Source organism: Oreochromis aureus, linkage group 15, assembly GCF_013358895.1.
Source record: "Oreochromis aureus strain Israel breed Guangdong linkage group 15, ZZ_aureus, whole genome shotgun sequence".
Lineage (NCBI taxonomy): Eukaryota > Metazoa > Chordata > Actinopteri > Cichliformes > Cichlidae > Oreochromis > Oreochromis aureus.
The window spans coordinates 6963740-6979984 of NC_052956.1; the positions used below are offsets into that span (position 1 = coordinate 6963740).

General features: G+C 40.6%; 1 protein-coding gene across 3 annotated transcripts; it reads left to right on the forward strand.

Annotated features, from left to right (window-relative positions):
* Window positions 1-520: 520 nt before the first annotated feature.
* Window positions 521-16113, forward strand: tpd52l1 (tpd52 like 1). Of its 3 annotated transcripts, XM_039598736.1 has the most exons (8): window positions 3393-5604; window positions 6761-6876; window positions 7063-7211; window positions 9384-9485; window positions 11565-11579; window positions 12124-12162; window positions 12639-12699; window positions 14342-16113. In XM_039598736.1, the coding sequence occupies exons 1-8, from the start codon at window positions 5568-5570 to the stop codon at window positions 14462-14464; spliced, it is 642 nt and encodes a 213-aa protein (XP_039454670.1). In that variant the 5' UTR covers window positions 3393-5567; the 3' UTR covers window positions 14465-16113. The 3 variants fall into 3 exon arrangements, with proteins under 3 accessions (XP_031582025.1, XP_039454670.1, XP_039454669.1); XM_031726165.2 differs by lacking the exons at window positions 3393-5604; window positions 11565-11579; window positions 12124-12162 and adding an exon at window positions 521-675; XM_039598735.1 differs by lacking the exons at window positions 11565-11579; window positions 12124-12162 and having other exon boundaries at window positions 3417-5604.
* Window positions 16114-16245: the final 132 nt, after the last annotated feature.

Here is a 16245-nt window from a genome sequence, read left to right on the forward strand (position 1 = left end):
ACACCAGTACGAGCAAAGCCAACTTTATTTATAAAGCACTTTAAAAACAGAAACCACTGACAAAAGTGTTAAACACAGGAATAAAAATACACTAGAAAAAAATTACATAAATAAATAGATTTAAATCACAGCACAAAATGAAAGCATCGATTTAAAAGATACAATTAGACATGAGTGAAATAATAAGTGCACAGGCCAGTGCAGCAGTGTAGCACATGCATTACTTTATATGTACTAGTAGCTCGCTACATCCAAGATGGTTACATTTAAATATTTATCTTATTTTTATCTCTTTATTTGTATTATTATGTTACGTTTTATTTTTAAAAAAATAATGAAAATGAAAATATTTCTCCACCTCAACAAACACGTTTATTTTCTGGACTTTTATCGCTGTGGTACCTTCGTTGTGTCCACCGAGCGCAGCTTCCTGTGCACGAAGCAAATTAACAATATTAAAACTGCGCGCGCTCATTGGCTCGCGCTGCAGGCTCCGCCCGGGAACTGGCCCAGCGCGTGACATCCAAGAAAACTTGACACACGGACTGACCCGAGGAGCGGTGCTGCTGCGCGTGCGGCCGAGCCTTGTGTGACTCAGAGCGCTTTAAAAAAAAATAAAATTATTATTTGTTGTGAAGCTCACCTGTGCGTCGCTCATGGAAACCAGGCAGCAAGGTGAGTGAGTGCCGTTTCTTACCTCTCAGACCGGGATAACTAAGCCTGCAGCGTTACTCTTTGTTTCCTGTTGATCTGATAATGAGCTGAACTTGAGTGTTGCACGCGCCACTGTTTTGACGTCGGGGTGGGAATGGAGAAGAGAAAAAAGTGTATAAAGTGGAGCATCTGCTGCTGCTTATGTCAGCTTCATCTGTTGCTGCATGGCGCCTTCAGTGTAAAAACTGTTTGTGGAGAGAGCTGCGTTTTTAAAAAGCAGTGCAACAGTTAAGAAGCTTCAGGCACACACACGCACGCACACTGTAAGACGACATGGAAACTCCTGACCAAATCCTGGGCTGGCTACTGTTTACCCCCTCTCTGTGCAGACTTTCATGCTATTTGTGGAAGTTCTGCAAAGCCAGAATGCTTTCTATTCACCTCAGGAATTGGCTTAGCCCCCCTGCACCCTTCCCCTGTCCACCACCTCTGCGCTTTGGTCTGCTGCAGGTGCTGCAGGAGGAAAAATCACTGCTGCAGAAGTCCTTTCAGAAGACGTATTCCAAGCTATAGATAAATAACTTTGACTGACTGCTCAGACCAAATGAATTGTGAAAATGAAAGCTGCAGTAGCTCGCTTGTGCAGTCAGTGGGATATAAAGGCTTGCTTATTCAGGTAGGTAATTGCATTCCTTTGCAGTCTGGTTCTAAATAGGTACCTTTTACAGCTAACAGGAAGCCTGAAAGCCTCAGAGAGGGAGTGGAAAAAAGACTCTTATATGGGAATGTGAACTTTATAATCAACTTATTTGTGATTATAAAGCAATACTTACAATGTGTGAGCTGATGGCTTTTTGGTTACCCATGTACAAGCAGCTGTGATGTCAGGAACAGGGATTTTTTTTAAAAAGTGGTAACTGCTGTATATGTTTTGTGCAGTATCTACTGTTTGCCAGCTTTAATTAATTTTTTTTCAGCCGTATGACCATCCCCAAGCCTCTGATTTAGCATAGCCACATGACCGCTGGGCTGAATGGTAATCTTGTGACCGAAGGTATTTCACCCCCACAAAAAAGCAGGGGGAGGGACGAGACACACAGAATGGACAGTAAAGAAGGAGACAATTTTCTTCTGACTGAGCACCCTATGACATAAATCAGTGTTAGTGCTAAAAGACCCTCACAGTCTGTTGTTACCTGCTTTGAGTGGCTAAAATCACACATGTTGCTGTATAAGACCCACCTCTGAGGAAATTACGCTTCTTTATTACCATAAAATGTGCTTTTAGATTAAAATGTTTGCTCAGTGTTTTTCCACCCAAGTGCATGATTTTTTTTTTTCTTCCCTGGAAAAACTGTTTTTGCCAGTCAGCTTTTCCTCATTGTCAAAATGTGGAACCAGATGGACATATTGTAAGTGAAACTGGCCTTATCCTGGCCAACTTCCTCCTGTAGTGCAGGAGTGTGGTGTAATGAGATTTCATCTGCAAGAAGGGAGCTTGTATTGCCTAATAGCCTGAGATATTCTTTCTGGATTGTTTCAAAGTTATACAAGATCCTGTTGTGAACCCTCTGTGGCACTGATTTTTTCTTGGTCTGGGTCTCTAAATAATGAGGAGGTACATCCTGTTTAAAGAGCTTGGAGAAGTTCGTTTCAGTGCCACAGAGGGTCAAAAGTCAGGTTTCCTGTTCCTGCACTGAGCTGGGCCTAACTACAGCTCTCAGGGAGGAGAACAAGTCTCCATGTTTGCATGTATAACCGGATTTCTTGTGTCCCCTCACCCTGCTGCCTTGCTCCGCTGCAGAGATGTACTCTAGTGTTCTGAGTGGATCAGTGGTGGACTGGGGCAGCATGGGCCCCGGAGAGGAATGGGTTGATTCAGCCATACACGAGGGAGAGCAGGGTAAGACTCAACTCTCCCAGTAAAACAAAAGAAACCTGTAAATCCACCCTGAATCACAAAAAGCATAAAACCATGTCATGCGGTGGTGCTCTGAGCAATGCTGAAGCATCGCTGATTGTGATGCCGGTACAGTAAAAGTGCAGAATGTTTAAAAGTGCCTATCTATAGGGATTAGTGCAGCACTTATTGCCCTACTGTGATTCAGTGTTGATTTAACGAACAGTCAGATGAGTGAGTTTGGTCTGTGTGAATAAACCAACAAGTAAAAAGACAAAAAGACTGGAATTTTATTCCTTAAATTGGAGGGAAAGTCATTCCTTCCATTGAATTTGATATAACTTTACCCAAAGCAGCAGTGATCAGGCTGATTTGAGTGCGTGATACCTGTTAAATAACAAATAATTTATCTTTTCAAAGACCCGAAATATGAATGTATATGTGGGAATGCATTTAAACCACAAGAAATGTTTCTGCAATAGAACAGAAAAATATATGCTACGTGTAATATGACAGGTTTTTGCTCATAGCCACAGAAAATTGTGGTCCACCTCAGTTCTGCAGTGCATTTTAACATCTTCGGTGGATTGTTTCAGTATCGCAGTACACTTTGTTACCGTTTCATTTCACACTCTCAGCTCTCACCAACTGTGTTTTCTTCCACCACATGCAGCTGTCTCCTTTAAAAAGCCCTCATAGGTTTTATGAAACCTTGTAAATGCTAACATTGTGTCTGCTGGGTGAAGTTTCAACGTCTTTCATCCGTTTTGGAAGAAAATGCATTTCTGTTACAGTGCAAACCATTTGAGGGATATACTGTATACGTAAAAGCACTGGCAAAAAAAAAGCAGTTATATGAGATGTTGCTGACTGTATGAAATTACTCACATTCCTGTGTTTCCCTTAAACCAGTAAGCACTCTGTTCTGTCTGCAGGAACTTCCTATATGCTTACAGGCAGTTTCACAGCCTGTGAGCTTTCCCGCTTTTGCCTTTTCCCCCTTCCTTAAGCTAAAATATTATAAAAATTGTGTTTTCCTCAGGTACTGAACATGTTTTAAACTGTGACTTTGCTCAGGTTTGAATCAGGGTAAGTTTTACCCCTCTGATGAGGAGTCCCTTAGGAGAAGCTCATATGGGGAAGGTTTGGCCTCCGTCGTCCAAAATGGGGAAAACCTGACAGAATGGGGTAAAACCTCACCCTCAGGGGACAGCCGGTGGGGTCACACATCAGTGTCTGACACCTGGGCCATGTCCACCGCTTGGAATATGCAGCTGGACAGCACAGGTGACAAGGGATGTAGATATAGAGCCTGTAGATTAGATCAGTCGTTCACTTTAGCTGAACATTTAAACCTACAGCTACCCCTAGGGCTTCTGTTGGCACAAGCAACATGAAAGCATCAGGCAATCTGATCTGTAACAAAGCCATTAAAAGGTGTCCTCAAATGAGATTGCATTCAGAGGTGGCAGTGACTGTTGTTTATCACTTGTGTCACGTTAACATAATATCCATCTAGAATTTCACATGGGATATATCCCTAGCGGTTATAATTGAAAAGCAAACACACAGAACCCACTGTATTCAATACAGTTTTCATTTAGTCTCAGATATAGACCACACTCAGCCTAACAACAGCAACAAGGAAAATGTAATCAAACAATTAACCAATCAGATAAATTTAATAAATCAAACTTCCTGCAAATTTTTTTTAATGTATTTTCTTTCTGTTACCAAGAGTCTACAATATGTTAAGTGTTCAAGCAAAAGGTCTTTTTGTTGTAGAAATGTGTATTTCTGAACTGGTTGCTGCTGCCAGGTGAAGTCAGTCGCAGAGAACGTCCCACAGCTAAAACTTGCTTCTGATTGCTTTTGTCGCTAGCATTGTAGTTTGCATGGAAGACGCAGACCTGCCTTCAAACACTTGCTAACAAACCACCGAGCTTCAGCAAAATTGAAAAAGTTGACAGCAATTGGACATAGAGAAATCAAATGCTGTGTATTATCGCAAAACTTTTACTTTGAAGGCGACCAATCATCCCTTCTACTGCAGCAGCACCGTTTCTTTGCAACCTGTTTCTTGCTAGCGACTGCCAGCAACCACTTGCCAGCCAGTCAGAGAATACACATTTTCCCTTGCAACCACTGTTTGTTAGAGGATCCCCAACTGGTCTCTAGACCTGTTTGAAGACGTGGGAAATTGAGGTTGTCAGTACCTGATCTTACACTGAATCCTGTTTTCAATATCTGTCTGTTTGATTTTACCCAATGAACATTAACTTTTCTGCAGGTTATTCCCCTTTCACTCTTACCTATATTTCACTGTCAAATAAAGGCATAAGATGCCTTATAACTACTCTTAAGCAGGGTTTTTCTTAGCTAAAGCAATATTTTGGTGGACCTCAAAGGTTTTGGACAGACAGACATAGCCTATGTCTTAAAAAAATTAGCTAAAAGGAAATCAAGGTTAGCCAAAAAGTTTTTACCTTTATAATCAAAAGCACTTTGAAAAGAAAAGATAATCTGAACCTTGCAGACTAACTTCAGCAGAGATGGTGTGTTGTGTAGTGTTTTGTTTCCCAAGCTTTACCAACTCTGGTAGAAAATATCTAAACCAGGGCTCTGCCTGGCTATTTAAGGTCTTCTCCTGGCTGTGTAAACAGGGACACTGCTTTCTGAGTGCACTTAAGACAGACATGAAAAGCTTTATTGAAACCGCAGGGGTTTCAAATCTCATTGTCCTCCTGCTGTGTAATGTTAGCAGAAAAACCTCTTTACTATAGAAAGAGCTGCAATGGACTGAACTGCTGGAAGCTGTGCTTGAGTTTCGTGTTGTACGCTGTTTTTGTGTGTGAGTTTGCTGCATGAGCTGCTGCTGTGTCCCCTTTAACCTTAGTTTTCAAAGAACTGAACTGCTGATATGTTAAAGTAGCCACTACAGTCAGTGGAGAGTGGTGGCACAGTGCAGTACATTAGTCTTTACTAACCTCACTGTCCCCTCACCTGTCTTATAATGCGGCCACATCAAGAGAGAGGACACCTCACCGCAGGTACGTGAAAACGTTTTACTTCCATCCTGTCGAAATGGCGTCTGAGTCAGCATTTAAAGGGATAACTTTAAGTGCTCATTGACACACGGCTTGCGTGTATTTACCTTTCTTGTGTTGTGTGTACACTGCCCTCCTGCTGTTTCCTGGTACTGTGTGCTGCTGTTAAGCCCTTTACAAATATCATAAAAGGAAATGGTGCAACAGTATGAGACGGATCATACTAAAATAGTCTAAACGAGTTCACCTTTAGCTCCTGCTTTATTTTGGGTCTTTGCACCTCTGTGCAACTATTATTTCAATAGAATCAAAAAGTAAATAAACATTGCTAATCAGAAAGTGTCATTTACTGTAGTTGTTTCATTCAAGTTCTGCATCTGAAGTATGTGTGTGTTCTGTCAGCGTCGTGCTGTTCACAGGAAATCACTAAATATTTCTGTTGGAGGCAGAATCTGACAGAAAAATGTTTATCATATAAACCTGTCCTGTCTAATCATATTTCATTTCTTTTAGCTCCTAAGTTGGGCAGACGGCTGCGATGCTGCTGTTGTAAACAAGCGGAGGTTTTACATAATGTCTTTAATCTCGATTCAACGCTTTTCCCCATGCGCATGTTTTTCATTTGCTACAAAACTAAAAATCAATCACTGCAACTTAAAATTCGCTCTCCTCCCCGAAATCTCAACCCATCTTGTTTGAGTGTGCGTTAGTGTTTGTGTTTACCTGTGGTGTTGGTCAGCAGAGTTTAAGCACGATAATCCACATCAGTTAAGCCAGATTAGAGCGCTACAGGCTGCAGCCGCAGATTACATAACTGTCAGAGACACGATCAGAGATGGAGACAGACACAGAAAACGTGGAAAAAGCAGAGTCAGAGAAAACAATAAAAGCAGAAAAAGGTAGAATGAGGCATGGATGCCAGAGTGTCTCTGACATGGCTTGTTTTAAAAATACACGATGGCAACAAAACAAGGAACAAAACCAGGAAATAAATCTGCACCAAGTACAGATTTCCTGGTGCTCAGGGACCAGATTTTAAGCATAAGTATCACCTTGAAATGTTGAATTCACACCCTGTCATTAGGGTGTCGACAGTTTTAAGGTCACACATGGACACACTAAAGTGCATTTATGGTGCCTTTGTGTGTGTTTCACACAGGTTTTCTGGACTCGGAGCCACTGAGAGAGGCTGATGAAGACTTGGTGTCAGAGGTCAACCTGAGCGCCTCCATGACAGAGGAAGAGAGGGAGGAGATTCAGCAAGAGTTAGCTAAAGTAAACACACACACACACACACACACACACACACACACACACACACACACACACACACACACACACACACACACACACACACACACACACAAGAACACAAATGGATCTTTAGCATTAGAATGATGACTTTTTTATCTCGGTCTATGAAGTCACTTTAGAAGCTCTTTGTCTTTCTGTGATGTCCAGCTGGAAGAGGAGATCGGCACACTGAGGCAGGTTTTGTCTTCCAAAGAGAAGCAGCATGCAGAGCTCAAACAGAAACTGGGCATCAGTCCTCTGAGCGAGCTCAAAACCAACTTCAGCAGAGGCTGGCACGACATGCAGAGCTCAGTAGCGTAAGTTACAGTGTGTGTGTGTGTGTGTGTGTGTGTGTGTGTGTGTGTGTGAGAGAGAGGCTACATCACACAACTAGGAAACAAAGAAAGAATTTGTATGCTTAATAAGGTGTGTGTTTCGAAGTGTACACGGCAGAATGGCTTTCATGTTGGCTGTAAACACTGATGCCCTTCATAGGACACACTCAAAGTAATCACACAAAGAGCAGGTTTCTCTCTTCTTAACAGCCAGCATCGACTATCCAAAACGAGTGCCAGATATCAAAAAGCTAATTAAAAAAAACATAATGTTCTGCTCCTGGCTGCACAGCATGTGTGTGATTTGTTATCTTTGTTGTGCTCACTGTAACAGACACCATAAACCTGATCAAAACATATCACCCAGTGCTGAAGGCTATGGTTGTCCTCAGTGCACAATTAGTAGCACATGTTCCCTTTAGCAGCTGGAAGTCATTGTACTGTACTACGATTTTCTTGTAAATGTCACTTCCCTACCTGTAACAGGAAACATTTATTGTTTGTGTACTTCTCTTTTTTTAAAAGAGAAGCTGTCGGTGTAATTGTAAAAAAAAAATTCCCTTAAAGAAATATTGATTTCAAACTGTCTGCTTTAAAAAGTGTACAGCTATCTACCAAACTAATAGTGAATGAAATGGTACAAAACGTGCAGCCCTGCAGGTTTAAGGTTTGATTTTACCGGGGCTTTGATGTTCATGCAGATCTGCAGGACTTACTCTTATTTAAAGATTCATAGGAATAGTTTGGAGTTTTGGGAAATGTGTTGGTTTTCTGTTCTTTCCAAAAATTTCAGAGGGTGACAAATTAAAAGGAAAACAGAAAGCCTCGACCTCCATAATAAGAAGATCTGGTGGTTCTGTAATGCTCTGCATGCATGGCACGGCAATCGACTCAGGCTTCAGCTGTTGGACAAACAGGGATAGTTAATGGATGGACAAACAGATGATAGTTTAGAGGGGAGGGTCGCTGCAGTTAAGTGCAAAGTGATCAAATTTACCCAGTGATCCTACATTTCTATCTCAAAAGGAGTGGGGTTTTTTCAAAGATGACATCCAGATGGTTGGAGAAAATGAAAAGTAGTGAATCATGTGCCCAGTCACCACATCTCATGTGAATCCAGTGCTTGTTACACTGCGTTCCTTATCACTATGATCGGGAGTGTCTTCTATAAGAATGATTTTTATCCCTCCACTAGAGCTTCAGAGACATGCTAGGATACATTGAAGCTGTTCTGGCAGCATGTGTTAACCTAACACCTTACTAAGAACCCAACTACTATTGTGTTGGGTTTTCCTTTTAATTTTTCATTTATCTGTACAAGACCAGGTGATAATAGTTAGCTCCAAAGGTACTTGGTAAGTCTCTTGATGGGAATACTAAGCTACAGAGCCATCATCTCATCTCCAAAATGTTGTTTCTGTAAGATCTTTTAGTCTCTCTGTCTGCAGAGAAACAATCAAATTTCCTGATCAGATGGTCAGCACTGAGCTTTTATCCAGACAACAAGAGACGAAGAAGAGCAAGAGGATAGTCTCTGAAGGCCGGCTTTCTTATCCAGTTACACTTTACCCCGAAGATCACCTTACACACACAGACTCCATCCTCATCTATAATGAACCAGGGTGACCACAGCAATGTGTGGTCTTAGAGAAACTGGGCAACACAGACATGCGAGAAGCTGTGATAGATGATCCGGATGAAAACAGGCCCAACATAAATTCATGTCAAATTTCTACAATCCAAAAAAGCAAAGTAGGGCCTTAAAGTGATGTGTTCACTTTTTTACTTACCAAATGTGAAGCAGATAATTTATAATAGTGTTTTTTAGGCTTGACTGTTAAAAGTGAAACCACATCATTGTCAGTGATTATTAAAACGCTAATAAATGATTTCAAAATAAGCTAGATGGTGATTTTTATTGCCAGTGATTGAGGTGATGCTTTGTAAAAATGATTGCACACATGGATGATCAGCTAAAAGAATCACCCAACATGCACTGTGACTTATTCCATTTGCTCCTGTAAAAACTCAGTAGTGCAAGTTTTAATTACAGCGTGCTCATGCTTTTTTCTCCGCATAAGCCTGTGTTGTGTATGCGTCTTTATCTTTCACTGCATGCACCTTTGTGTGTTTTGTTTTGGGGGTTTTTGGCAGCTACAAGAAGACATCAGAGACACTTTCCACAGCGGGACAGAGAACCTCGGCAGCCTTCAGCACGCTCGGCAGCACCATCACCAGGAAGATTGGAGATATGAGGTACAGACTGATGGTCACATGTTCACTGAACAGACTTGAATTTCCTGCTTCACATTTGCCAAACAGCTTTAACAGTAACAGTAGTTGTATGCAAACCGTGTGGGCACAGTCACCCAATAAATTTGGTTGTTCTGTGGACACATGGCGTTGCCTTCTGTGACACCCGATCTGCAAACGGTTTTAAACATAGATTAGATAAACTGTTTCAAATGTCTAAAGTCATTTTGCCTCTTCAGTGAAGCATGTTGGCCAAATAGTGTATTAAAAATGTCGTCCTTCTGCAGAGGAATATGTGCTAATGAATCAAAGCCCTTGTTTGTGAAGGTTTTCAGTCATTGTTTGTCTAAAGGTGGATTTTATCTTCATAAAAGCTGTGCTAGTAGTTCTGATGACAGGTCAAGAGCATCTTGTATTAAACCCGGCTTCCTTTGTCTAAACACGGGGATTGATCCCATTAATTGCTTTAGTCTTTGAACTTTTTCACTCGCGTGCCATTCAGTCTTTAAATGTTGTTGCATGTGTGCTTGTAGCTCACAAAAGATACCATTTAAACGTGCTCGTTGCAGCCACTTGCTCATCTTAAAGCTCCATTATCAGCTCATCAGTGTAACTAACACAGGCATTCCTGTTTAACCCATCTGCCCCGCGTGCGCCTCCACTTTTACCCAGCTCAGTGACACGTTCTATCTGTGCTACCCATCTCTGTGTCTCAGACAGCAGAGTTTTGACTCTTGGTCTAAACGGTTCAAGGCAGCATCAGATTATGTAAGAAGCACTAAGCTGCTTTCTGAGTCAAAGGGCTCGAAGCAGCGGCTGTCTCCCTCGGTCACTTTCTCTCTCTTGTTGTTGAGCTGACAGTCTGCATTGCTCTGTTTGAGAGACGGATACACACACACACACAATGTTGGGGTGTTTTGCAGGAAAGCATGTGTCCCTGTGTTAAGTGTGCACAGCTGACTGCGTGACAGTGCATTGGTGATGCACTAAGTATTTCCAGGATGTGCAGGTGAAAGCACAAAAAAAGCTTTTGAAGGTTAGGAACCAAAAGCTCAGTGAGGACACCACAATATGTCATCAGGCCCATGTTGCTAGTACTTCATAATAATAATAGTTCATATTAATAATGTAATAGTGGTGAATCAATCAGAAGTCTTTTCTGCAGACAGTTTGGCTTTCTTTGGCTTCAAGTGGAAGCACAATTACACTTAATTATTCTATACCAATACTATACTTATATACTTATTATACTATTCTAATTATACAATTAAAATTATACTATACTTTCAGTACTTCCCTGTGTAATTTAATGTATCCTTTTTTGAGGATATCAATTGCAGATAAGCAACAACTTATTATCTTATATTCCAGCATGTTTGGTCTAGAGTTACTGTTCCCACGGAGGTATGTTCTCACACTTTACACAGGTTTGGTTTGTGTGGGCATGAACTTATTTGAATATTTTTGCTGTGGAAATCTATTGATCTATCTATCTGTCTGTCTGTCTGTCACTATTACATAATTGTTATTTTATGATCAACAAAAAAATGTTGAAAGGTTTAACTTGCACATTTAGAAATGAACTATAAATACTGGATGTGCCACAAAATGTTCATGCAAATATGAATAGGAGCTGCCTGTCTGGTATAACATGTGTTAATGCTGTGCAATTAACACTGACCAATGACGCCAAGAAAAGCAGCCCACAACCTAGAAAAAATCACGTTACAGGTAGATTAATAGAAAACAAACTGTTACAAAGATGATTTACACTGTTGTTTGTCTGAGTCCCACAGCTGGGTTTCCAGTCACTGTGACACTGTTTCCCTTGTTCTTCTTCTGTTTTCTTCTTCTAACACAGATTGTTTACACATGTTTTAAGAGTCGAGTTTCAAAGAGTTGGTTACTTGTGTTACCTAAAATAAGTGTAGTAGTGGCAGTTTGCCTTTTGTAGTTAAATAGTTTTGTATTGATGATATTAATGTTCGGTAAAGTGAATTTGACAGAGTGTGACTCTAATGCTGACATCGGCTCGTCCAAGTATCCTAAAATGTTTTTCCGTCTTTTTTCATGCTTCCTAAGATCCAACTCCATAGGGTAAGGAGCCGCACAGTAGATTATATCACAGTAAGAAGTCTGGTGCAGTGAGTAGATCTCAGTCAGATCAGCTGATAGCACTAACTGGACAGCACAGTATGGACTCAGTCAGCTGCTGGTCTGAGCCCAGAATCACATCATTGGTTTTGTTTTCAGGGAGAGAAACTATCTTCCTGAGTCACATGAGCGGCTGCACTTCCCTGTGTGCAGAGAGTGCTAAAGCTAAGCTAATAACAAACAAATTTAGAACCACATTGGATTTTTCACTTTTAAATTAATAGTTTTATTGAATAAATCTATTGAAGAGAGATTAATGAAAATACAAGAGAAACTCTGGAGTGGCTGCTGCTAATTCACTGCTTGCATATCTTTTGAAATGTAACTGCTTTCCTGTACGTAATCCTCTGTCACACTCTGCACATGCACAGCATCAGAACAGAACAGCTAAGCACTGCTCTGACTCTTGGCTTTGTTTCTGGTTTGGTGAGTGTGTGTAACCTGTGTTAATCGTTAACTCTTCTCTCACCACGCTCTCCGGGGACAGTTACTCTATCAGACACTCTATGAGCATGCCCGCCATGAGGTAACCACTCTGTGCTTTTGTGTGTGTCTATGTGTGTGTGTGTTTGTGTGTGTGAGAGAGAGAGAGGTTTATATGTGAGATGATCATTTCAGATTTGAGGTTTTTGTGTATTCACACAAAATAATCCTGTACAGTCTTTAAGAGTTAATGCGACACTCGCTCTGATTTGTATTTAGGTAAGGGCACTCTGACCCTGACACACCTGGAAAAATACCTGGTGTGTTTTTTTTCCCACATGCTCACTTCTTCAGGTCATTTTGACTTTTTTTATTTTGTAGTACCAAACCCCCCATTGTGTTATTTCAGAATATTTCCCAAATCAAACATGCGCTGTGGCGACCCCTTTTTGAATAAGGGAGCTGCCAAAAGTCGCTTCATCTATTTAAGAAGAGGATTTGACAAATAATTGTGTGCTCATGTGATAAGACAGCAAAATGTGGTTTTATTTTTTAATAATGTTTCCCCCCTTTTCACAGAAACTCTCCCAGCTTCAGGTCTTTTGAAGAGAAAGTTGAGAATACAGTTTCCACTATCAAGGTAAACCATGTGTGTGTGAGAGAGAGATTTAGCATTATAAAGTGATAACATGTGAAAAGTAGTTTAAAGTAGTCTCACTTAATCCGAGGCATTTAAAGGCACTTTTGAATGTTTTTCAAGATAAACTAAAAACTATTTCATGTGAACGCTGCGCATAAAGAAACTGGTCAGGTTGCTGCTTCTAAGTACTGACGCACAAAACGAAGTACTATAATTAGTGTGTAATTATGAGCCTACACTCTGACAGGGAACCCACTGATTATTGACATTTATAGTGATACCAAAACAAGTCCTAAGAGTCCAGAGGAGTGTACTAGGAAGCAACATTCATGGGTTAGTAAGCTGTGAATCTGACCCTGTTTTTACCCGACTAGATCACCAGAGAGGTTTATATTAAGAGTTTTGGTTTTCAAATTGACTAAAAGCACAACATTTTCACTCATTCATGTATGGATGCTTTAAATGTGATGTAAATGATCAGTTTGGTACATGATTTCTTGGCCTAAGATGCAATTTTTGTAGTTTTCCCGCTTTACACAATCACAGAGGATTTTAAATCAAACAATCAAGCTGTGATTAAAGTGCAGACTTTCAGCTTTAATTCATGAGGCTTTACAAAACAGCTGCATTAACGGTTCATGAATTACAAACAGTGGCTCAAAAGTAACTGGAAAATTCATTGACAAGCGGTTCTGTAATCAGGTGACTTGTGTTCCCTCGTTATTTAATGACAAACAAAGCAGACACAATATCTGAAGTTTCAAAGTTTTGAATTTGTATTTCATAGCTTTTCACTATAATTTTAGATATGAGGCCCAAAGACATGTCAGTACAAGTGAGAGAGGCCATCTACAGGCCTCTCTCACGAACAAACACCCCCCCCAAATCCATTAAAGAAAGAGCAGAAACGTGAAGAGTAGCCAAATCAACCGTCCAGTGCAGTCGTAAAAAGAATGAATGCACTGACAGCAACACCGAAAGGCCTGAAACACCACAGGAAACCACTCAAGTGATTCCCTGACTTCACAACATTTAACAACTGTCAAAGAGGAGAGCAGGTGTGCCATTGTCAAGGTGTTCATTAAAAAGATGTCTTCATGAATGGAAATAAAGGTTTTCAATAAGGTGCAAACCACTGGTTACACCTAATCAAAAAGGCAAAGAAACTGGATGCTCTTTGATCTCAACCCAGCAGAGCAGCTTTTTAGTCAAGAAACACAAAACTGAAGTCAGAGAGATGCACAAACAGCAGTAAAGGCCCAGCAGAGCATCTCAAAGTTATGCAGGATGTGGTGATGTTCACAGGTTATTTAAATTTATGTTAGTTTATCCAGTTACTTAATGAGCCTCTGAAAATGTAAATTCTTAAACAGTTAATGGCATTTTTTAGTAAAACTCCTTGAATCAAAGCTGAATATCTGTACTAGTGACATTTTGATTATTTGATTTGAAGTCTGCTGTGGTGGTCATCAAAGTTGGAACCAAAGCTGGTGAAATGACTCCTGTCTCCATGTACACGCCCTGCAAATGCCCGACAGCTTCACTCTTTGTAAAAGTCTGCCACCTTGAGTCGACTCTGCAGCACCACAGAGCAAGAATGACAGCTTCAGTGACACTTTTGTGCCCTTGTTTCTTGTCCCAGACAAAGGTTGGCAGCACTGGGAGTGGGGGCAGCTTTGAGGACGTCCTGTCATCTGCAGCGCACGCCAGCTCACAGGACACGCCCACCAACAACTTGATGGACAGCTCCGGGAGGCAGTGTTAAGGCTCCACCCTCACCACGAGCCAGGGCTTGAACGGGAACTCGGCTGCACATGTGTCGCAGCACTTTGACTCAAAGCTCTGACTGAAACAGTGCACAACACCTTTTGATCCTTAGTGTCAAGGCGCTTTTGCAGAATACGGATTGTCTTACAACCTAAATAATTACATTTACCCAAAATGACCCCTAAGGCAGCAGTCATCTGCTTTTATTTTAAAAAGATCAACTCTAAACCTCACATGATACGGGGACTAATGAGAGCAAGGAGCCTATAATGTTTTCCTTCTATTTATAGTGTTGAAGGGTTTTTAGTGGATTTGATGAATGCCATCTGTCCTCCAGAGGTTTCCTAACCACGTTACACCACAGATGTTGATGAGATGGGGTTGGGGAGGAGCAGCTAGCAGTTAGGCCTTAAATGACCTGAAACACGACATGAAACGAGTCTGAGCAGATTACACATCAGCTCCAGGAGACAGACTGAACCTCAACCCCGCATATCGAGCTGGTTCTTTCTTCTTCTTTTTTTGTCACATTTGTGCTCATGTAGTTCACTCGGCTGTCAGATCACAGCTGGGTTTCCCCAGACACAAAACAAGAGGCTGATTCCTCCGTGTGATATGTAAATTTAAGACAAGTGGAAAAAGTGTCAGTAGATGTTCAACACAGCATCAGTTTTATAACAGCTACCTTTCTTTATCAGGACAGCTTAAAACTGCGGTTTCACATCTTTACTAGAAATATGTTTGTGATTAAAAAAACAAAGTCGTTTTATAACTTAATGCTGTAAAAATGTGACTGTGATCAACCTGAACATCCTGGGTGACCTTTGTATAAATTATTTTACACTACTACGGAAGATCTAGCTCCTCAGGTTTTGCTGTGGCATCTAAAAACATTTTGTTGTCGGCATTTCACGATATATACTCAGCGCATTGATGTACACACGGGGTTGGGGAGGAGCAGCCAGCAGTGAGCTGGGAGTTGCAGCTGGGGTCTGTTTGAATGTCTAAATGCAAACTGTGAGAGCAACTACAGGAAGCAGTGATGTATTTGTGAAAAAGCATCAGTGTAACATGATGTATCATCGGAAGCACAATTCTTGGCTGTAAATGTGACGCATTAATCCAGCGCATGCTGTTACGCAAGTGCTGAAACTACATGAGCTCAGATTTGAACGAACATTTTATCGCTGAAAAATTGAATTCAGTGTCACTATAACTTTGAAAAATGTTGGTGCCGTAAACGATGGGAATGACCTTTGCAACTTTTCAAATCTGCTCTGTGTGGCAAACTCATTACTTTGTCTTTGTATTATTTGTAGTAAATAATCGTTTGTGTTTCGTAGTTTTTAGGTTCTCTTTCATGTGTTAAACTTTTGTTTTTGGTCTTCTCCTATGAGAAAATGCTTGGCTCTGCCCTTGAAATACATTCAATAAAATCCATAAACAGAAACAGACTCACTAAAAATAACTCTTTCTGTTCTGTCTTTGGAAAATTGATTTCAATAAACCTTTTATGTAATAAATGTCTTTACAGCATAAACACAAAAAGACATAACTGTGACCATCATGTACAATAACACTGTATGTGAATGATCAATAACTGTTTTTATGACTTTAGTATGTATAATAAAGATTGTTTGAACCAAACCTGATGTCACTCTACAGTTTCTACAGCACTCTGGAAAAGCATGAGGAAAAAAGAACAAACATTAATACCTGCAGAATACTAAAATAATAGTTTATCTGCAGCATTGTTTCTAAAACACACTCATAATTTAT